At 42.9% G+C, this 23813-nt stretch overlaps 1 protein-coding gene across 1 annotated transcript; it reads right to left on the reverse strand.

Moving 5' to 3' along the window:
* Nucleotides 1-528: 528 nt before the first annotated feature.
* Nucleotides 529-13872, reverse strand: ADAMTS1 (ADAM metallopeptidase with thrombospondin type 1 motif 1). The gene is made up of 9 exons (XM_033146884.1): nt 12882-13872; nt 8627-8973; nt 7693-7825; nt 6415-6582; nt 4967-5253; nt 4019-4205; nt 3751-3926; nt 2040-2215; nt 529-1767 (listed from the first exon to the last, which is right to left on the reverse strand). Exons 1-9 carry the CDS (start codon nt 13504-13506, stop codon nt 1035-1037), a joined length of 2832 nt encoding a protein of 943 aa, XP_033002775.1. The 5' UTR covers nt 13507-13872; the 3' UTR covers nt 529-1034.
* Nucleotides 13873-23813: the final 9941 nt, after the last annotated feature.

Consider the following 23813-nt stretch of genomic DNA (forward strand, 5'->3'; position numbering starts at 1 on the left):
CCATAAAATTCCATTAACTCTTTGTAGAAAACATAAGAATATTACTTTTGATGAGGTGGAGAGCTGTATCTGAACAAAATGGTGGCTGTTAGATAACTCAAATGGTAACAATTTAGGAATATGTTTTCATGGTGAAATCAGGCACGTGCATGTGCTCCAAAGCTAAATTTGGTTTTTTGTTGGAGTGCTGTGGAACAATTGTGGGTATGAAGAACACACACACGCACGCACACACACACACACACACACACACACGGGAGTGATCAATCCAGGGCAGTGAGAACAGTGTGGGGTTCTCGAACTGCTACCATTCTAACTCTGCAGCTGAGCATACCAGCTACAAATGAAGAAAAAGGATCTCATTAAATCAAAAGGTTTTAAGAGCACTACATTCTACATTCAGGAGATTTTACAAGCAAACATCATTGTATTTGTTTGCTTCCTGGTGGAGAATATCACTCTACTGTTATATAAAACTATTGATAGCAGCCATGAACAATATAGTTTCCCCCCCAAAATACTGTTATGTTTTTTGCTTTTGTGAGGTAGGCAAGAGCTGACCAATAATTAAGCTTAGAAGAAAATGGTCTTCCCTCCCCAACTTTGATTAAGAGAGGGGTTTTATCAGTACCACAAAACAAACTCCATAAGTTTTAACAAAAAACCCAACTCTCACTAAAACATTGAAATGTTTGTTTAAACTTCTTTGGCCACTGCCTATGTTTTGTTTAATTTGTAACAGGCTTAAAAGAGGAAATTGTAATGCCTCAGGACTTTTACCTGCTGAAGATGAAACAGCTAGCAACTAAGATTGGTTTTTTTTTTATCCGATCTTCAGTTGACATGGTTTGTTTTTTTTTTTTTTTACATTTCAGTATGCTATCTAACATTATTTGCACTGTTCCATCTCAGTGGATTCCCTGTGAATTTTCCATGCGAATTACAATTGCTACCTCTCAATAGGTCATTTTCAGTGCTTTGGTCTGAAGGGGAAAAGAAAACAACCAACTTTAGCTTCCCCAACCTCTTAAGGTTTAGCTGCAGTTTGTAACATTACAGAAGTCTATTAAATGTTTAGGTTTCTTTGAAATGTCACAGCTTTCGTTGGACAATGTGGCACCATCAAAGGACATGCATCTTAACAATCTCTTCTTGAAGCCTTTCCCGCATGTCTTAGAGCATGGTGACCAGCCTCCCAGCTGCCACTGTGGGCATGGTGTGTCTGCACACGGCCGGACATCGCTTGGCTTGAGTTCTTTTGCACAGTCTGTGGCAGGCTGTCCATTAAGGTCTCTGCACTCTACAGATCTCCTCTGCCAACCAGTACCGCAGGACTTAGAACATTCTCCCCATTCTTCAAAAATCCATTCAGATAAGATCGTCTCCTGAATTGCATTGAAAGAATCAGTCTTTTTGCTGGGGGGTTTCTCGGAACCTGCTTTCTTCACAAAATAGCTGTATTTGATCTTAAGTCGAAACGAATCACCAACGGTAAGGACCTGTATTGTTAAAGGTTCCTTCAGTGGGCTGAAGCTGCGGATTCTTTCCAGAGGAGCTGAGGAGCCGCTGTATGTCAACACACTGCCTTTATGGGTGATGTCTTGCTCCACAGTTGATAGTGTATAGTCACCATTGAGAATGTAGGTGCCGTCTGCAGCTTTAATAGCAAGGAAGCTGCCGTCCTGCCTGATACCTCTGTGATTCCGTTGTTTAACTTCTATGTTCGTTGCCCCAGCAGGGATCACAACAACATCATGATAACCAGGTCTAGAGGTAAGAAAAAGAGGACAGCAGATGAGTCTCCAGTATATCCTTATTTACTCAAGGATCACATTAAATACAGAAACTTATGATTGGCTACATCTTTGCAGCTTCAAAAGCTGAAGTTCCTGTACATTAACGCGAGCTTTAAGTAAGCTTTTGATTTGAAAAGATGAACGTTTGTTCTCTCAGCTGAACAATGTAACTGCTCTACAATCCTAGCGGATAAGATATATCTGTAAGCTATTAGGAACAGTTAAGGATAAAACCCCACATACCTGGAACTAGAAAGTGTTCCAGACACTTTCTTGCAAGTAGATCCATTTCCTCCACAGACACCACATTTATCAAACTTCTTACTGGAGCCTATGATGCGATCACAGCCAGCTTTTACACATTGCCCCTGGACACAGACTGAAGTGGACTCTGGGCTACACAAGGTTCCATCCACCACCTTTAAAGAAAACAAAGGAGCCATGATTAGAAGGGCACACATGTGTTCGTACTAACACTAAACATTTTTGGCACCAGGTACAATCCATCCAGAGTTAAAACTTTTTCATCACAATGGAGATATTCAATGGTCCCCACCAAAAATCGACAGTGGGGGTCATAATAAAACTATAATTTTATTGTCCTTGTTCAGTGAGTGTGATGCACGTGTAGAAGTGGGTTTCCATAAACACATGACTGGCTGGATTCTGGACTACATGCATAGAAAGGTACTGCCTAACTGCTTCCTGGATTTCTATATCCAGCACTTGGAGGTTGTGAGCATGGTTCGTGATCATTAGGAACTGTGTCTGTATAAAACTGAACCAAAGTCCAGCTCTGTAAGTTAGGCATCTGGGAGGATTTTGGGGGGGGGGGGTTGGTAGGGGATGTAGCAGAGTAATCAAGTACAGTCTCCTCTGCCCTCTCAGAATTTAAGCCTCCCCAAATCTCTCACATTGGTGTTCAGAACTGACAGCATTAAGTCCTTTCTTGGGCAGTTGCTCATGCATAGCATTACAAAGACAGCTCACTGCTCCTTGCCTGTCTCTCTAGATCAAAAGTTATAAATTTATATTCTGTAACAGCAACAAACAGACTTTGATCTTCCAGCACTTGTGTCAGCAGGAGCCTAATTAATTTATTCAAGGATCAGGAAGTCAGCATATAGCCAAGTAATATTTCATTATGAAGAATACGACTATACCTTACTTTAAGCTTTGGGGGATGAGTTTTTCTGACTAATAGCTTCGAAATTGAAACTAAATCGAATAAAAAGCATTTTATCACTTTTTAGAAGTTAGATGTTTAGTAATTAGGCATTGCTATGGCATAGAGATAATGAAGGAACCTGCTGGATCTTAGAAAATGAAAAAATTCAGCTACCATGTAAAATATTTTCAAAGGGATTTTAAAAATAAGATATAGAAACAGAATGACTATACACGTAAATCTGTTTGCAGTGGGTTGGATTGCAGTGAAACAAGGGGAGTGAAGCTATTTGAATAAAGTGTCAGTTTCCATATAAGGGTGTGCCTCTCTAAGCAATTATTAGGAGCAATAAAATTTAATGGAACATATAAAACTTTGCCTATAAGTAATATGCACTGATGGGGACGTGGGTGGCACTGTGGGTTAAACCACAGAGCCTAGGGCTTGCTGATCAGAAGGTCAGCAGTTCGAATCCCCGTGACAGGGTGAGCTCCCGTTGCTTGGTCCCAGCTCCTGCCCACCTAGCAGTTTGAAAGCACGTCAAAGTGCAAGCAGATAAATAGGTACCGCTCTGGCGGGAAGGTAAACAGTGTTTCCGTGTGCTGCTCTGGCTCACCAGAAGCTGCTTAGTCATGCTGGCCACATGACCCAGAAGCTGTACGCTGGCTCCCTCGGCCAATAAAGCGAGATGAGCACTGCAACTCCAGAGTCATCTGCGACTGGACCTAACCGCCAGGGGTCCCTTTACCTTTTTTAATATGCACCAACAGTGACACCCACACCCACCTTAGGCTGAAGGACAAAGAAGTAGCCAGTGCCTTTTGCAAGGCAGGTAAGCTTGCATCTGTCTTTGGGAGTGACTCCAGCAAACTTGGGTGTCCATTCCACTACAGGCCCAGTTCCAAAAGGAGACTTGGAAATGTCATTGTGAGTCTCACACTGTTCCTCCCTGAAGGTTTTGCCTGTGTATAGAAAATACATTTATTAGGCATTTTGAAGATATCACAACTACATTTCATTTCTATTTGGAAAAAAAAAACAGATTGTAACTTACCATTGTTGTCTGGGCAATCTTCAATGTTGCATGACCTGTACTGCACCCGCTTTCCCTCACAGTATTTCCCGCCGTTCTTGGGAACTGGGTTGTCGCACTCTCGCACAGAGTATTGCACTCCACCACCGCACGTCCTGGAACACTCTCCCCAGGAACTCCATGATCCCCAGGCACCATGAACAGGGGTCTACATTTCAAGACACAGAAATAAACCCACATGTTAAATGCTTTTGGGGAAAGCATCAATCATTAGAAACATATTTTAGGCTGCAACTCTATGGCCACTTTCTAGTGGCTGAGGCCGGGCCCCTATGCATGCTTACCTGGGAGTAGGTCCTACTGAAGTAAGTCCCACTTACTTCTGAGTAGACATGCATAGGATTGCACTGGCACAGGATCTGTTGGGTCCTGACGTGGCTATACCACCAGGTCATGTGACAGCAGTGGGGCAATTCGTTATACCAGCCTGGCAGATCGCCTAATGGAGTGTCATTTTCTCTTGCTGCCCCTGCCCTAGCTGGCATGAGTGGCGTGGCTGTGGTGGGGGGCTATCCTGCCCCATTAGTTCATACTGCTGCCAGTCAGACATTTGGACTGCCCCTTTACTTCTGACTTAACACACACAGGGTCACTATACTAAGCTAAAATATTTAGATTTATTGGAACTAAAAACTTGAATGGCCCAGAATATTCCTAATTTGTTTAGCCATATCTTCATGCTGCATTTGAAATGGTTGTGCATCGGATCTTGAGGTGAAGGGCAGTTAGCAAATCAAATCATCATCATCATCATCATCACCATTACTATTAATTATTATTATTTATATTCCACTATTCCCCTATTCTGGGACTCAAGGCAGCTAATAAAAATTACACTGCACATCATCACTCTTGATTAGATATAGATATATATTTTCAGTTTTGTTTTTTTAAAATAACCATACTTACCTCATAATGCTTCCTGTCTGTCTTCTCAATGCACTTGCCATTCATGCACCACTTTTCCTCTCCACAAGTGGTGCCGTCTGCCCAAGGGAAATGTTTGGTTTGGCACACAAGCAATCCACCAGACATGCCAGTACACCACAAAGTTGTACATGTGCTGGCTGCATCAGGACAGTGTTTGGAATCTTCTCCAAATGTGAACTGGCACTGCCTATTCACATCATACTGTGTTCCAGGCAGATCAGAAGGGAGTTGGATAGGCTTGTGAGGCTTGTCCAGCAAACACTCGCCTGGAGAAAGGGGGGGGGGGAAGAGTGATGGGAAACTTTTGTTAAAAAGTTGGGTTGCTTTTCCTGTAAATAGGATAGTATCAGAAAGAGATTTGAGAGATTTCTGTTCTGAGACATGCACTCACTAGGATTTTATTTATTTAACAAAATGTACTGCAACAAAATATGTCTAAGCAGGTGCAATACAGATCTGTTGAACGATTGCATGAAAGTGATCAAAATAATGATTCAAAAGCACTGAGGAACATAGGTAGCAGTCTTAAGGCCACGGGGCCCATGCAGCTTAGTAGCCATGGGATTTGGAGTCCAACACCATCTGCTGGATGGCAGGTTCCCTATCCCTGGTATAAATGGATTGGCAGTGGCTCGCTGGGGTTTCAGACATGATGACCTTTTCCTTGCCCTACCTAGATGCTGGCGATTGAGCCTGGACCTTTCTGAAGGCAAAATGTGTCCATCTTTTGCACACTACAAATGCTATAAAAATGACTGAAAAAAGGAATGATTTAGACGGCTGAAGTGAATCTGTCAATATTTGACAACTTATTTTCAAGCATAAAATGGAAGTTGCCCGTTGAACTTAAGAACACCCCTGTGATCTGGTTAGTATAGCATTCTGTTTCCAGTAACAACCAAGTAGAGGCCTCTAGGAAATGTGTGTTGAGGTTTTGAAAGCACCAGTCCTGGTCTATTTGCCCTCTCTCCCTAATACTCAGGAGCATGCCGGACATGAGCATGGGGACTGCATTTGTGTTACTATGACTAATAGCTGTCTGATAAAGCTGAAGAGCAAGTAAAATATGTTTTTGACCTTGTCACAACAGTATGGATGTCCCTTACACACAAGCATTTCCTGTTTGGCTTAGATAACCCACCCACATGGCTGAATGAGCCAATTGTGTGGGGTTTTCTCATGCAGTCAGTACCCACCCCTTCTGGAATGGTGCCACTTCTTTGGGAAAGACCCATGTAACCTCCCATCCTTTAAATAATTACCCAGGCGTGTGTAAGTGGTCTAAAGGGCAAGTAACAGCAGACTTATATTAGAAAGCAGCATAATGAAGTGCAGAATTGTTTCAGTAAGCTGGAAATTAAAGCGTTAAATGTAAGCAGTATATATGAACCCTAGCATTACTGAGATAAATTGAAACCACGACTTACCATGGCCGTTATCCAAAAACGTAGTAATCATATAAGCACTGCACGGAGACCACGGCTGGCTTCGATCCAAGTTGGAAAGCATAGATGCCATCATATGGGAGTCCCTGCTTATACCATTAATGCCAGCACATTGCTTTGCATCGTCATGGGGCATACTAAACACATGGCCTGGAAAAAAAGAAGGTAGCATCATAAAATTTGCTATATACATTATGACTCTTTAAAATTACCTTCTGTTACACTAAATATTAAACATCTGCATGGATGTAATTTTGATGTGTACTACTGGGGAAAAGAAGTCACAGTTTAGGACTCCCAAGGACAAAATGATAACAGAGCAAGTTTTGCGTCAGGGTTGCAAGGCCATCTGCCAGGGTTGCAATTGCAAGCAGCCAAAAGCTGCAATTCAGAGTATAAGCAAACTTTGAACAGAAGACCCTCTCTTACTTCCTTTGGTAATTCACATTTGGTCAATGGACCCACAACAGTGCCCCGCAGAATTGGGCTGCATAATGCAGCATTAGAGAATTTTGAAAATAGTGCAGATTGGACTGCTCAAGCAGTTCTGGCGCTGTTTTTCATGGCAACAAAACTTTTTTTGACATGTGTATTTTGAGGGCAGGGAGAGTAAGCCCTCAGCCATCTTGTTTGGAATCGCTAGAAAGCTGCCCTTCCAAAATGTTATTTGAAAGAGTTTTCTTCCCCACCCCTGAAGATCAAGCTTGGGGATGGAGCTCATTGCATTTCCTCCACTTTGCTGAAATGCCAAATTAAAAATAATAATAAAAAATTGGCAAATCACTTTACAGCACTAATTAAAAGGCCCTTGTTTCCCGTGATTGTTCTCCAAATGCTGCCCAACTTTATGCAGATTCTCAGTAAGGTGGCTCTATCACTTCAGACTACACACACATGGGGTTGCAACCTATGGTCTTGATTCTTCAGATTAGAAGTGGAGGCTGGCATAATTGAACGTTTCTGTAGGGAGTCGGGGAAATCAGAGAGAAGGGTTCTGACCTATCCTCCTTAAGATCTAGTTTTCTGTGTAAATTGATATTTTGTTGTTGTTGGTTGAACACTCAATAATGCACAGCCCCCACTCCCCAACCTGTAGTCTGAAGAGGGACAACCCAGGCAAAGGTTTACCACCTTACTGAGAACTAGACCACAGTAACAGAGAATCATGCTGATTTAATAGCTTAAATGCAGACTAAAATGCATAATGTATGTTTTAAAATAAATCAAGGCTGCCACAGATCTCTCTTGAATCTCAATTACCTAATTCATGAGTGGCGGTAAAAGCAGCTTGCAAGCCATCATCTTCTATGACAGAGCAACTGCGGTTTGGATCACAAGCTGTTCCCACATCAGCCATCCCAAGAGTATCACATGTCTTGGCACCACAGAGATCCTATACAAGGAGAAGAAGAGCCAGTTTCATTATTAATTAGGTCAGGAGCTTAACCTTGGCATGAAGAATCTTACTTTGGCAGTTTGCCTTTCCTTCTGGAAAGAGCATTAATACTCAGAATTTCAACAGGTATAAAGATAATTCTCTCTTGGAAGGACTTGCACAAAACTTTGCTATGCTAATTGTGGTAGTCATGCTGCAAAGAAATATATTTTAAGTCAATAGTGTAAGTTTCCTATGGAGGTTTTTTAAAATAAACTGTTTGGGTAATTATCCCACACTATAATGTATGAGTTTTCCCCACCTACTTTATGCAGTTGTGTGGCAATGGAAATTTACCTAGAACTTCTTGTGAATGAGTTCCAGGTGGATTTGCCGTTCAAGCGGGAGCCAACAAATCTCACAAATCAAATTCTCAGCAGTATGCATGCTGAACTACTTACTTTCTGTAGTTTCCAAATGGGTGAAATTACAAAAAGTATAGCAAGTAAAACTGGTGCATTAACATATTTCTTCAGTGACTGGATCTTTGGAACAATATTTCTTAAAAAATCAAACGGAAAGTTTCTGGATGCATTGGTTCCCAAGTCTTGTGATAAATAAGTAAATAAACGTATTATTATTTTTTTAACTTTTAAATCCTGCCTTTCCCCATCATGGAACCCAAACTGGTTCCCAGCTAGTCACCCATCCAAACACTAACCAGGCTCAGACCTGCTTATCCTCAGTTTAGCCTGTGTACTTCCAGACCATACTCTGGAATCTGCCAAACACATTCCTTTTTCATTCTTTTCTCCTTACCTGTCTAGTGAAAAGAATTGCAGTGTCATAATGTTCAGGATGCCGGTCACTAGGAGGATTGTGTTGCTTTTGCCAGTTGCAGAAATTTTTTAAGGTAAGCGCAGCATTTGAGGACACATCAGGCCCCTTCTGCTCATCATAGATGACCATTATTTTCACTACCACCAGACTGACAGAGTTCCGGATGCTGGGATGTTTATACAATTTGGCAGCCACAGACAGGAGTGTCAGAAGATAATGTTTCAGCCCATTGCCATGGAACTCTGCCATAGATTGGTCAGCTACAAGCAAGGTTTCCACATAGCGATGGCTTGACACAAATCTTTTCTTCCTTGTACTTCTATGTCCTGTATTTTAGAAAAGAAAAATACTTCTAAATAGCTGACCGAGGACTTGTTTTATACCTAGAGCTTGAACAGTAAACATTTCTGACAGTGTTTAAAGTAGTAAAGATGCAAATTATTATTATTATTATTATTATTATTATTATTATTATTATTATTATTAAAAGCGAATTCTGTAATTCTGTTTCAATCCAGGCAACATTTCCATCACAGGTAAAAATATAAATCTCCCTTGCTGCTGTGAATCATTCTTCACAAGCAACCTAGGCAATTCAGACTCTAGAAATGAAAGGCTGACTCAGAATCAGGTCCAAACTCTCATAATGGATCCAACTAATACATCCATACAACTAATCCAGAATGTGGCAGCTAGACTGGTGACTGGGAGTGGCCGCTGGGACCACATAACACCGGTCCTGAGAGACCTACATTGGCTCCCAGTACGTTTCCGAGCACAATTCAAAGTGTTGGTGTTGACCTTTAAAGCCCTAAACAGCCTCGGTCCTGTATACCTGAAGGAGCATCTCCACCCCCATCATTCAGCCCGAACACTGAGATGCAGCACCGAGGGCCTTCTGGTGGTTCCCTCATTGCGAGAGGTGAGGTTATAGGGAACCAGACAGAGGGCCTTTTCGGTAGTGGCGCTCGCCCTGTGGAACACCCTTCCATCAGATGTCAAGGAAATAAGCAGCTATCCTATTTTTAAGAGACATCTGAAGGCAGCCCTGTTTAGGGACGTTTTTAATATCTAACGCTGTATTGTTTTAACATTTGTTTGGGAGCCGCCCAGAGTGGCTGGGGAAGCTCAGCCAGATGGGCAGGGTACAAATAATAAATTTATTATTATTATTATTATTATTATTATTATTATTATTATTATGGATCCATGCATGTTACACGTGCCCACGTTTCTGTGCTTGGCATGATACTAGGAGTGGGGTTTCCCCACTTTTCTTGGAAATGGCACACCTCCATGCTGATGACAGTTGCTTTCTTGGTTTGGAAACAAAATTCCTTGACTGCCTGTAGGAGGAGTTATTCCTCTAAGAAAGGGAAATTGTTCCCCTATTACTGCCAGTAGAGAAGCAAGGGATCATATTCCCTCTGCAAATGGGTAATGCCTCAAGTCTCCATTGATCTCCCGGCTGTTATAGTCAGGCAGAAAGATGCCCCACCTTCCTACTGCTGTAAGTTAAGTGTGCTGCAGACAGACACAATTGCTGAGCCTCCTAAACAGAATAGAAGTTTGTCGTCTTGTTGATCAAATGGTAGGCTACAGTATGTGGAAGCCCAGCTCACATCAACTGAGGAAAAGCTTTATCCTTTTTGCATTGCCCGTTCAGCCCTCAGTTTTAAACTGGAGTGTGATTTCTATGTGGAACAGCTGTAATTCTATTAAAAATAAAATTTGTACTTAAATAAAAGCAAAGGGTGTGTATGCAACCAGGAATGAACATACAATTAATTTGCAGTAGGATTAAAACGACTGGAAGCATGCTTGGAAGAAGTGCCCCCCTCCCTTCCGGTAATAAAACCTTAGGATTATGTCATGCTGGCACTGGAAATCAAAAGCCTTGACTAAGATTGTGGGGCTCCACGTGGAAAGCAGAGTGCAGGAATAAAAGTTTGTGCCAAGCAGCCGATTGCTACTGTGACCCAGTTCTTGTGACCTCACTGCATCACTTTCTATGCTCCAGACACTGTGCCCTTGTCTAACTCCTACGGTAGTGCCTTTTCCTCTACTTTCTCATTGGCTGCATGAGTCATATTAAATGGTCTTCATTCACAAGCCCTTATTGGACTGGAACTTCCCCTTTGCTACACCTGTGTCCAAAGGCATGGCTGTGAATGATCATACTGTACAGCAATTACCACAATTTTAGGATACTTTTGTGTCAATAAAGATCTGCCTTCTCCCCACCCCCCGCCCATGAGCATATACGTGAGGATACAGTGAGCTCAATTCACTATTCATTCCTTCCCCTTGCTCCGTGTAATTTGCAGTGGAAATTTCCTAATGATAAAGGCCATGTAAATGAGTGGAAGCAGCAACAGTTTTAAGTTGTTCATTTAGCTACGGGGGCTGCCCTTTCCTGCCCATGGAGCTAAAAGCAGCTTTGGAAAGGAGTGACTGATTTAAGATGAGGAAAGGTACAAGGTAGGAGAGTATATTCAACAAGCATTTACTTCTGGAATTGGTGCTCAAGCTTCAGAAAACCAGCGAGTGTTCTGTGTCTGTGTAATCCATAAAGATCCAGTGATATAGATGGAAATTATACCTGAACTACCTCATTTCATTCATATTTTGGGACTAGCAATGGTTGTTAGATTACTTATTTCTGAATAATTCTGCATAGGTCAAGGCTGCATTCCTATGCACACTTACTTGGGATTAGCTGCTATGTCATTGGGATTCGCAAACTGAGGAACCTAGGATCAGAGTGCAATCTCTTATTTCAATAGAATGTATGTTTTATTGTTCAGTGAGCACTGATTTACATATTTAGGACTCAATGGAATTTGATGTAGATATGTTTGAGTTACAATGTAATTTGCTGGATGATTGTTTCTTAGCCAATATATATAGGATTGCAGCACCACTGTTAATTGCAAGGTTCTGCCTTGTTTTAATTGAAGGGAAACCAAATCACACTGCACTCAGAGTATGTTCAATGCAGTCGTTTACTCAGAAACTTACTCTTAGTAATTGTGTTTGGGACTGTAACCCAGGCTCTAATGAATTGCATTTCGACCCTTAGCCTGAACATTGTACATTCCTACACAAGCACTCCTATACACGATTGATGGGCAGGATGACCCCATTTAACTCAATAGAATTTATTTCCAAGCAAAATAGGATCAGGTTGTGTGTTCATTGATTTCAGTTCATATTTTGCTAAAGTGGTCTCCTCAAACTAGTACAGTGATACCTCAGGTTAAGAACTTAATTCATTCTGGAGGTCCATTCTTAACCTGAAACAGTTCTTAACCTGGGGTACCACTTTAGCTAATGGGGCCTCCTGCAAAGTTCTTAACCTGAGGTACTATTTCTGGGTACCACTGTAAATGCCACAGTATTACCCCTGACTCCATATGCTAAAATAAGAGGTTTGCAGATTATGATTGACCTGCCCTTTTCATTGATTTTGGATCCCCTTACAACAATCTTTTTAAAGGTTAGGGTCAGGTTTCCTCATTATATGAACTGCAGACTATTCACTTTTTAGAAGCTTTAATTTTAAATGGTAGAGGGGCGGGGAATATAGTCAGTACTTTTTTGGGGGGGGATTATTCTAGAACAGGTGGGCACAACTTGGCATCTGGCATCCTGTAACATCTAACACTGAAATAATGGATCCACACACCAAATTTACTCCAGAGCAGTCCCAAATCAAGGGACAATAAATGTAGGTCATTATTGGGCGATGTTTATCGGGAAGCCAGTCCCACTGCGTCCAACAGGACTCACTCCAGTTGCATAGGAGTTAAACTGCTTGGAAATGGTGCCTGTTGCAATCAATGGAACTTCCACACAAATACTCTTAGGATCTGAACAAAATAAGGACATTTCTGAAGAGCTTATCCAGTCATACAATCGTTGCAAGGATTCTTAAGGGCGACGGAATGCAAATTCTGGAAACTACACTTATTTCCCCAAGCACAAGCTAGCTTTGTTATAAATCTCTCTCTCTCTCTTTTTGCACCCACCCCCATTTTTTAGAGTGACCAATCGGAGGAAGTCGACTGCAGCCTTTGGACCACTCCGGGCGCTTTGGCAAAAAAGTGCGGCCGCCCGGGCGCATGCGTGCCACGCCGCATCCCGCTGACGTTCCCACAGAGCCTGAACTCCCTTGGCTTGGAAGTTCAGCGACTTCCCCGCCAAGGACAGCCAAGTGCAGGGAGGTTAATACCTGCGCGAGCCGCGTGTTCCGTTGCAGCTGCTGCTGCAGCCGCCGCCTCCTTCTCCTCATGCAGCTGCGGCCGCCCTTCCGCAGCCGAGGGGAAATCGGAGTCCGTCACTCCGCACTTCGCTCCGCCGTCTTGCCGGGGGCTCCTCCGCAGCCGGCGCCGTAGGACGTGCAGCCGAAGCGGCTCGTCTCCTCCTTGAGGGAGGGAGGCGTTGGCCGGTTGAATGAGGTATTCGACGCCGCGCAGGTAGAAAGCCCCGCGGAGCCCTCCGCACAGGCTGAGGGCGGCGGCGGATTGCGCGTCGCCGTTGACCGTGCCGGAGTAGAAGCAGCCGGCCAAGGCGCCGGGCTGCTCGGAAGCCTCTTCCTCTTCGCTCCGGGGCCGGCTGCCCACGAACTGCAGCGTCAGGTCCGGCGCCAAAAAGCTGCTGTCGGGCTGCAGCTCCAAGCTGAGGCGCTCGCCAAAGGCGTCCAGGCGGTAGAAGTGCTGCTGCCGCCGCCCGGCGGTATCCAGCCTCACGGGCACCACCAGCGCCTTCTCCTCCTCGTCGGGCTGCCGCGGGTTGCCCCGAGCGGCCAGGCAGAGCAACAGCGCGCTCAGCGCCAGGCGTGCTGCCGCCCTCTCCATGCTGTGCTGAGGTAACTTGTGGAGGAGAGAAGGGACCGAGGGAAGGGCAAGCGAAGACGCCCCGAAAGCGGGCGTGGGCTCGGGCAGTGCAAGCGCCTCGGCAGCTCCTCTCGGGACGACTCTTGAGGCGGGAAGGGGCGCCGCCGGGCTCGCCTCGTCAAGTGAACTCTTGGGAGTCCGCTGAGGGAAGCAAGCGAGGCGGGTCCCGGCTCCGTGAGCGCCTCGGCTGTTCGCCTTGAATGCGAGCTCCGAGGCAGCCCGCCCTGCCCTTTATGGGATGCGCTCGGGGGAGCCCTCCCTCCCCCTAGCCGAGGAGGCGGGACCCCCGTAGACAAGCTTTGAGCTCACTGCGTGCGTAACTCGTGGCTGCTGCTGCAGCTCCTCGCTGGACGCCTGCCTCCAGCCCTGGCCGGTCGCCACACCCTCCGCGAGGAGGAGGAGGGCGGCGGGGAAGGGAGACGGGCCGAGGCCGAGGGGGAGATACTTGCTCCGAGCACGGAGGCTCCCCCCGCTCAAGCCGCCTGGCCGAGCAAAGCAGCCCCGAGGCCGCGCGCCCTTCCCCTCCCCGCCGCCGCCGCTGCTCTCTCGACGCTTTGCCAGCAGCTCAGGTTTTCCACGTAGGAGGCGCCTGCTGCGGTCGCTCGGTGTTCCAGGGAAGGGAGAGTTGGAGGGGAGGACTCCGAGGGCAGAGGTTTCCTTGAATCTCCTCCACCCAAGAAGATCTCCGACGACCCTGCCAGATCTTTTTGCTTCCCACTCGCTCTCTCTAATCCCAGCCAAGGCAATTTTAGGAGGACAGAGCGAGCACACGTCGTTTTAGCACACGAAGCACTCGTGTGTGTGTGTGTGTGTGTGTGTGATTCTAGCAGGCGTCTCGTTTGATCCAAGGAACGGATCATTTCTCCAAAGGCGTCTGCCACTCACCTGCTGTGAGATCCTTTCTAAAGCTGGGTGACAGCGGCCTACCCTAGCCAACATCTGTCCAATCCAGCTTGGAACAGGTTAATTTGTGGACACCGAATGTGTAAAATGCCATTTACCGGTAATCAACATGTTGCATTTTTACTAGCATTTTTTAATTGTACTACAACACTCACTTGTTGCAGCACTGTTGACTAAACCAGAGGAGAAAGGGTTAGGTGAACAAAACACACTAGAGCTAAATCTTATGTTTCCCCTCCTAGAAATGGGCAGTGGTGTGTGTGTGTGTGTTGCTCATTTGACCCTGAGAAATTTATTTTCTTATTCTCAGATCAGGGCTCCTTTGGAAAAGGAGAACTAAGGGTATGATGAAAAAGTCTCCAATTACAGGGCAGAAACAGCATGTCCTAAACAGCCTCACGAATGTGATGGTTGTGAGAGTGATGATTTTACCTATAGCTTCCTGTTCTTGCACAGCTCTCCTGACAGCTAAAGTCTGTTGTACACCTGTACTTCTGGGAAGTTTGTATTATTTTAAAAACCCCTTGAACAGGCACATTTGCGTATGTGCAGCAGCCAATAAACTTATCTTGAAATCCCAGCTAAACTCTAGAAGTACAGCTAATCCACTTAATTATTTATATACAACATGCTTGAGATGTCCAGTATTTTGGCTGCTTGTTTCCTCCCTCCCTCACCCCAGTTAAGGGAGGCCTCTTCTTAAGACTCAGGGCAAAGAACAATCAGGCGCATGTCTGGAATGAACAGAACTAGTGTGGTTATTGCTCAGCTGCTAATAGTTCTGAATCCAAAGTTCTCCATTGCATCACATGCACACTACACGTTAGGTTAAACTTCAGAGAGTTTCCTTCCTTCGTTTGGCCTTTGCACAATGACATTTCATCACAGTCATTCTAAATCAAGGGCTTTTCTCCCTAGATCCAAAGGCCAGGCCAGTGCTCAGCAAAGTATATCAGGACACGTGAGTTCAATATTCATTATGTGGGATACATGGTATCCTACATGTATATGTGTATTCATACCACAGTGTTGCTTCAGGTAGAGTTATAAAACTGTCAAGGTTTGTTTCAGATGTGTATTTTACAACATTATATCAAATTAATTATGGTAAGATAAGCTTTCGTCCAACTGCTATATTTTCACCCAGATAATCCATACCCCTTATAGGGGGACAAGTATAACTTTTTCAGCATGCCCCTAGAACACCACTATCTTTACACTGAGCCAAGGGACATTACTAGACTAGAATTATTTCACAACCAGATAAACCTGAATCATGGTAGAAATGTAGAAGACTTTCCAGATGGAAGACAAATGGAAGGCACTGGTACAATGGGTGTATGTGGAAAATCCCCTCTGTAATCCCCTAGTATATCTTGGGAAAGCGAAACAGCAAGTTTATTTCAAAATGAGCATTGTGCTTTCAATAAAACTGGTTCTTGGTTGTGCATATGCTTTCTGTGCATTACATCATTTAAAATGTTGTGTCTCTTTTAATTGGAAGGAAGTCCTCATAAGTTTGATAAGATTTATGCCCAAACAAGTATATATTGCAGCCTTTGGTTGCTGTCGTAATCATACTTAACTGGGAAACAAGCATCTTCAAGTTTATATTCTAAGGAAGTATTCTAAGAAATGTACTTCCTTCTTTTAAAGTAGAACAATGAATTACATCATGTAAAAGACAGCATTATCTATACTTTTAGAATTATTAGATTGCTGTTGTAACCAATTAGCTGCAGCTGCAACTATTTCTAAGTTGTAATGGTAATTTAAGCCCTTCTGTATGCAGATACACCCCTCTACTGGTTAAGCTTAATTTACATAGGTGACAACACAGTTTTAATGCTGTCTTGTATAACTTCAAAACTACTTGTGTTTCTGTGTGCATGTGCACATAAGCACATGTGTTTGTTTGTGTGTGTGTGTGTGTGTGTGTGTGTGCGCGCACACACACACACACACACACACGTGTGTTGGAGGCTGGTGTGAAAGATACAGACCACCTTAAACATTTTGACATTAAAAAGCTATCATTTTCTCCACCAGGTGGCACTCTGCTATCAAAGATTACTTTCTAATAGTGTTTGCTTGTAATACTGTAGATGCTGAACTGAAGTTAGTGGAAGCATTAACATTTTGTTCTATGTACTCAGTATTTTATTACAACAGTTTGTTTAACGCTGTCACACTGTTTGTATAGTATCCGATGATTAATTTTAGCAATGTAGACACACTTAAGAGGCAGTTTCCTTTTTCTGCTTGGTATTTTAAGGCCGAATAGCAAATTGAAAGCCCATTGAAATCAATGGGTACTTCTGAGAAGACATACATAGGATTGTGCTGTAAATTGGAGAAAAAACATGCCATTGGGACATGCAGTACAAAACCTTGCATTGTGTTAGTCAAGCAATTGGGTAAAGTTCATACTAGCTGACAGGTGTTTTACCTGTCTAATAAAGCAGATGGTTGTTATAAAAAGACCTCAGGATTATAATATTGGAATTTAGGGCTCATTCACACTTCTTCTTGTGCCATGCCAAAAATTATGGGTCCAAGTGGTTTTCTGCTTGGCTCACACTTTCTAGGCATGGGTCCGAGTGGGGACAATAGGAAAATCAGCCCTTAGTCCCACTGCTACCGAAGGAGTGTTCTTTCAGGTCCTTTACATCTGTAATCTGAAGAAATTCCCACTTCTTTAGTGGGGGTTTCTCCAAAGTAAGTGAGTATGGGATTCCATCTTTAGGTTGAAATTCTGTATCCACTTGCTTGGGAGTCAACCCATTCATCACAGTGGGACATTCAAGTAGACATACATAGGCCTGCACTGTCAGTACGGCTTTAGCTCCATTGATGGTGGGAACTAAGTTCAACTAATTTAGTCTGGATCAGGCAGAACAGTCAACCTTCTCTGCCCCTTTGCACCTGGCTGGGAGCGGGGTTGACTTTCAATCCCACTGCTAGTGAGATCCCTGCCATCAGCAGTTAATAGAACACTCCACAGTGGAGTTTCTTGGGCTCTGCGCTGGACTGCTTCTGATCCTGTCACGTGACAGCTTTGAGTTCAATTGCTGCATCAGCTCCAGTCTCGCACAGTGACCACCCTGCCTCCCACCTTAGTCAGTGTGTGCAGCCCAGCTGCAGATGTGGCTGATGGCCCCACTGCTCAGCAAATCCTTGCTGCACTGGAGCAGCGGGGGTTGTGGGCGGGGTGGGACTGCTCCCTAATTCACTTAATGGGGTCTTGAGGCAGGGGATTAAAGAATGGGCCAGCTGACTTTGGATGGGATACAGAATAATTAAAATAATCAGCTAAAATAAATAAAAATAGAATAGAATACAAATAGAATGATTTTGGAAGTATTAAGGATGGAAACAGAGTGACTTGGATAAAAATAAAGTTTTAAGGGGGTTAATGGGTTAATCATTAATGGACCAATGAAGGAAGAGGATGAACTGAGGGCATTTGTTGATGTATGCATTCAGCATTAAATTAAAATGGTATTCATTTTCTGCTTCGTGCCAATTTTTTAGTTTGGGCCAGGTTTTTGTTTTTTTGTTTTTGCCATGGGGCTTTTGGAGGGTTGGCCATGGCTCAATGTAGCCTTTTGCCTGAAATAGTTTAGCTAACCCAAATCTCCCCATATGAACCAGCCTGTGATCTTATGCAGAAAGCCTCCTGCACACCCAAGGAAGGTGTGGAGGGCAACCACATGAGAACAGGCCCTTTGAGGAATGCCTGGTGCCATCATCATCATTTTTTCAGGTGTCACGCCAGGGTATTTTTATTCACTGAGCTATTTGAGACTATTTTGCTAATCCAAAATTTCTCTGATACTGTCATATGGAGAGTGAGTGCCAGTTTTTTCCTACCTCAAAAATGTTTTTATAAACCAACTTTCTATCTGTAGTTTGTGGAGTTGCTTGGTGTAAGCAGAATGTAAGATCTCACAAGACATTCAGGTGTCAAGTAGAAGCTTAGTACATTTTACGTGTGGAATTATTGCATGTCCAAAGTGTTTGAGTCTGAAATCACAGTGGACAAATGTATAGGCAATTGTGACTAAAGTGGTGGTTGTGGCATTCTATTTACTAGATGCATACCCATTTAGAAATGTGCCTACCCTTTTAGCTTACAGTATTTTTGAAAAAAGAAGAGAGAATATAAATGAGAATACACACCACCAGATGGCTCACTTAGATCAGGCAACTGCTCATTTTGATGAGAAATATTCCAAAACATTTGAGTAGATTTACCAGTTCTGTAGATGTGGCTATTTGCCATTCATGCATTGCAATGGGTTTGAAAATAGGAGTGTGCATTTTGATATGTTTGTTGAATGTTAATGTTGGTTTAATGCTTTGGAAGTTAGGTAGTAGTTGAAAATTCAGCTGCAAGTGTTGCATTAGGGAAATAAATAGGAAACAAAATGTTATGTTAAGCATGCTAAATCTTGGTCATGTTCTTTTTCAAGACAAAGCAGCTGTGCAGGGGTCCAATCCAGTTCACGAGCACATTGCGTGGATAGGAGAGGTTTAATATTTTCCCTCTCCTGCCAATTTTAGCTATAAATTGTCCCTCTGGCTACTACTGTTTGTTTGAGACTTTTCATCAGATAGGTGAAGTCGTTCATTTCATTTATTGCCTCATTATAAGATATCTTATATTCTGATTCTTTAGTTCAGCAGAGAGCAGAAAGTCCCAAGTTCAGTCCCTAACATCTCCATGTGGAGCTGCAAGAGACCCAGGTCTGAAATCCTGGGGAGCTACAACTAGTCAAAATAGGCAGTATTCAGCTAGATGAGCCAATAGACTGATCTAGTATCAGGTAGCTATCTAGTTCCCTAAAGCTAATACCCTATTTTTCTCTGATAAACTTTGCAGGATGCACACATTAGTAGATAGCCCATTAGCCTTAATGAATGAATTTTAATTTCAGTTTGTCTTTCAGCTTTAGAATGATCCTGTTATGAATTCTATTAGCGTAAGTATTTTTCAAAGCATATAATCACGCAACACTCTACCTTATGTACATCTTTTCTTAGATCATAGATGCTTGGGGAGAAAAAATTAATGTCTGCTTGACACTAACAGTTGCTTTGACTGGTCCTGTGGATCCAGGTCAGCTGTCCTTCATCTATTTACACAGTGACTCCGATCCATCAATAGAGATTGTTCTGCTAACAGATACTATAATGTTGATGTATTTCCCCCTTTGATGAGCCTCCAGCTTGCATTCTTAGCTGTAGCATTTGTCTGAAGATTAATGTCTGGTAATATGAGAGTTCTCATTTTGTCATGTGTACATCACTTCCTTCAGGCATGCTTAATATTTTGATGATCAGGCATATGTTCACACTAGGACTGAATGAACTTCAGATTTCAATCCTTGTTTAAAGTGATTTTTAATCAGTGACATGAATCCATAGATGGTTTGGGTATAGCAGGGCAGCCTGCCTTCCTGGTCATTGTGTGCATACGGCATGTGGAGGGCTCCACTATGTGTTCTAAATTGCTTTATACTCCAGCCTATGTACCATAGTCAAAACAGTTGGGTAGTGTACTAAGATGTGAAGGGGGCTTGTGAGATGGATGTTAATCAGCAGCAACTGGAAAGCCCAAAGTGCTGCCCAAACAGACTGTTCCTGGAACTTGTCCTGTACCCTTTTGGTAGACAATGGATCTAACAGCCTTTAGAGATGATGTGTGTATGTTTGTGATTGTAAGACACCTGTTGTACCTTGAAATTTCATGTTTACTCAGAAGTAGGGGTCCACTGTAGTTGATGGGGTTCTCTCAAGTGAGTTCTCAGTGGGGTGAGGATTGCAACCATACCTGTTCTTTTGTACTTGGGTGAGGGATCTAGAAGTCCTTGTTTTCAGTTCTGTGCTTCAACTTGTGGATTGCCACATTTTCATTGCACTCCAGCTGCAGGTTTTGTTGCTTGGAAAACACTACAGTGGTACCTCGGGTTACAGACGCTTCAGGTTACAGATGCTTCAGGTTACAGACTCTGCTAACCCAGAAATAGTACCTTGGGTTAAGAACTTTGCTTCAGGATGAGAACAGAAATCAGGCAGGGGTGGCACAGCGGCAGCATGAGGCCCCATTAGCTAAAGTGGTGCTTCAGGTTAAGAACAGTTTCATGTTAAGAACGGACCTCCAGAACGAATTAAGTTCATAAGCTGAGGTACCACTGTATTTGTTTTGGCTCTTCTGGAAGGGTGCTAAGGAAAATGGCTAGGCTTTCAGTAGAGGTAGGTCAGTGGTCTGCTGTGGTGATGTGTGCAGGCATCCATCCTACAGATATGCACAGCCATTAGCATTATCTTGTATGCATGGAAAATATCTCCAGTTCATCATTCTGTGCTGCCTTTGCAGTCCTTTGAAAAGACTCATTGGGAAGACTGAATATAAGATGTGTAGATTTATACCAATACAATTGGATTTGTGGTTGTCCTGAACAGTAGTTTTGTTAAGTGCCATCACACCACACCTGAAAAGGGGACTAATGTTTCTGCAGCACTGGTATGGCACTGCTTCACGGTAGTGCTAGAGCCCTGTTCACCTAGATGGCTTTCACTATTGCAAAGAGAGAGGGATCCTAGGGTGTCTGATAAATGGCTTATGATAAGCTGGAATTAAAATAAAACGACACCTAGCAAGTTGCTGTGCTTCCATTTGCCACACTAAAGTGTGTTTGCTGAGGAAGGAGGTGTCTTCTATTTTAAAAGGAGAAAAGAAATGGTGTAGTCTTAAATAATTTCTTGAGTAGAAACATTCAGCTATTTTCAAATACTATGGGCTTTGCCTTGCCTCCTGTATTATATTTCTGCAGCTCTTAGAATCCTATAGGCTTTGGTATATAAAATGCAGAGTGGGCATTTGCCCTTCTTGTTTTAGGGGGCAATCTAAATCCTTGGCACTGACCAGCAGGGCTTTATGGAGTCCAGAGCAACTGCTGCATCCATAGTCCTGTGGCTGGGTAGAAGGTGTGGGAGATGGGCAGGATGATCACTGCAGCAGCTTGGAGCTGGCATAGTGATCAGGCCCAGATTGAAATCCATCGGATGCCCTGCTGGCTCAGCCCCTCATTTTCTCCTTATCTTTTTTAAAAAAATATTTTATTTGTTGAATATAAGAACAACATATAATCAAATACAAGCACTTATCTTCCTGTTTTGGGGCCTTGCACTGCCAGCTGCCTGGCAGTTGAGAAGGCAGAAGGGGCAATTCTACACTGGTGGAGTAATGCTTGCATTAGGACGAAATGAGAAGCCAGGAGGAGGCTGGCTTAGTTGCCAGAGCTGGCCCAAAGAGGGTTTGGATTGCCCTGCTACTGTTGTAGTCCGCATGTGCAGATGCTAATCAGATGTTCTAAACATTTTGAACAGAAACATCCAAAGGCATTTAACAAACATCTACTTTACAAATGTACATAAATTTTTACCTTTCATGTTGATGTCAGGTGAATAAACAAATGTGCTAAAATAGCTTGAAAAGTATAAACAAGTTTTTTTTTTGTAAAAAAAGACAAAAAGTTGGTCTGACTATATAAAAGTATTAATGTACTTTTAAAGGCTTTCCAAAAATAATGTTTTTGTTGTATGCTTTTAGGCAAATGCAAAATAAAACAAGATCATGGAGAGCAGATTTTAAAATAGTAGAAACAGTGGCTTAGTGCATGAAATATAATTGTAGAAAACTATTCTGCTTTTACTGGTGCACACCATATGTTTAATATAAACGTGTCCACCAAATAATCTTGGGAACTGTAGCTTGCTCCCCATCGAGTAACAATTCCCAGCACCATTAACAAACTGCAGTTCCAGGGTACTTTGGGGAAATGTGTGTTATATGTGCATCAGCTGTGTGCATGTCTCCATACTGCACAGTTCAGTTAAAGAGGAAATAACTTTATTTGTCTAATTAAGTTCGGCTTTGATCCCTCAATTTGCTATAGTGTTGAAAGCTTGACATTTCTACAAATATGAAAAGTAAGTGTTACTGCCTTCTAGAGAAATTTGTTTAACTACTATGACTGCTAGTTCAAATTAGCCTATTTTGCAACAGGTTGCCTTGGCTGATATCTGGATATGTAACTGGACAGTAATTCCAAACAGTAATGATATTTGGGTTGGGTGATAAAACTGAAATAGCTGCAGCCGCTGTTATTGTTAAATAAAATATTTCAGACTTGCCCGGTCCTGTGAGCCACAGCCTTGTAAAAGCCACAAGGCACACACAAACCTGGCCCTTAAAAACGTGGGTGGGGAGGGGTGGGGAGACAGGTCTTTTCTAGCTGGGGGTAAAAGCATCTGAGGATGTTGCACAAAAGGCATTTGGAAGTGGAGTGTAGGTGGTTTGTCCTATGAATTTGTTTTTGGATTAGACAACTTAGAAAGAGCGTGCCGAGGGAGATGAGCTCTCATTGGAGAGAATGCACTGGTGTTAACAGAATGAGGAACCTGTTAATAAATAGGGATTCTGGCATAAGTTGATGAGGTGAATGTTTCTAAATAGTGACAGGAAAACCTTTTGCTACTTAGTATTTGAATGTGTGTATATTAAGACAGCTCTAAAGGAAAATTCCTAAGTTTCATGAAAACATTCCAGCCAATTAGTGGTTGAAAGTAGGTCGTCATGTGATTTGAGTTATTCAGCCGTTTTGCTTCCATTTGATGTGCCTCGGGAATCAGATCTGCTGCGTATTGTTGCAGGTCAAGAAATCAAATCATAGTGCTATTTTATGTACACATCAGCACATTTTTTTTTTTTTAAAAAAATAAACCTTTATTTGAAGGGGCAAAAAAGATGATGATGCAGAGATAGCAAACAGTATTGCATGTGACAACAGAACACCCATATTCAGGAGTTTGGCCAAAAAGATGATCAGGCATGCATCCAGCTGTATATGCAAGCAAGTTACCGGTAAGTGACTATTCTTCAAGAAAGTAGGGCCAAACCATTTCAGTTCAGGACAGATGCCTTGTCTTTGTTATTTAATGTTGTCTTCTACTAAAGTTAGTATGCTTAGAGCCAGCCTTACCGGTACATATCTTTAGGCACCAGGCAGAAACATTCATCTCCCAGGCCTTTGGGTAATTAAACCATCTATTGCCTTTTAAACTGTGTGTGGGATGGTTATTGTTTTGTTTGTTACTATGGTATTTTTGTGGTTTTATAATGTAAACCATCCTGTGATCCTCAGATGAAGGGCGATGTAGAAATTTAGTAAATAATGTACACACACTTGTGTCTAGGTTTTCAGTATTGCATCTTGTATTTTTATTGCATTATCTTTTAACATTGTCCAGCACTTCGTGGGTCTTTCTTAAATGCAAAAGTTGTTTGTAAATAAATG

Source organism: Lacerta agilis, chromosome 4 (assembly GCF_009819535.1).
Source record: "Lacerta agilis isolate rLacAgi1 chromosome 4, rLacAgi1.pri, whole genome shotgun sequence".
Lineage (NCBI taxonomy): Eukaryota > Metazoa > Chordata > Lepidosauria > Squamata > Lacertidae > Lacerta > Lacerta agilis.

Coding starts and splice junctions, on each gene's coding strand:
- ADAMTS1 (XM_033146884.1), bottom strand. CDS start 13,506: ATGGAGAGGGCGGCAGCACGCCTGGCGCTGAGCGCGCTGTTGCTCTGC. Junction 7,826..8,626: donor CAATTCTTTTCACTAGACAG/GTAAGGAGAAAA, acceptor CTCCTTGTATAG/GATCTCTGTGGTGCCAAGAC. Junction 4,206..4,966: donor CAGACAGGAAGCATTATGAG/GTAAGTATGGTT, acceptor CTTGAAATGTAG/ACCCCTGTTCATGGTGCCTG.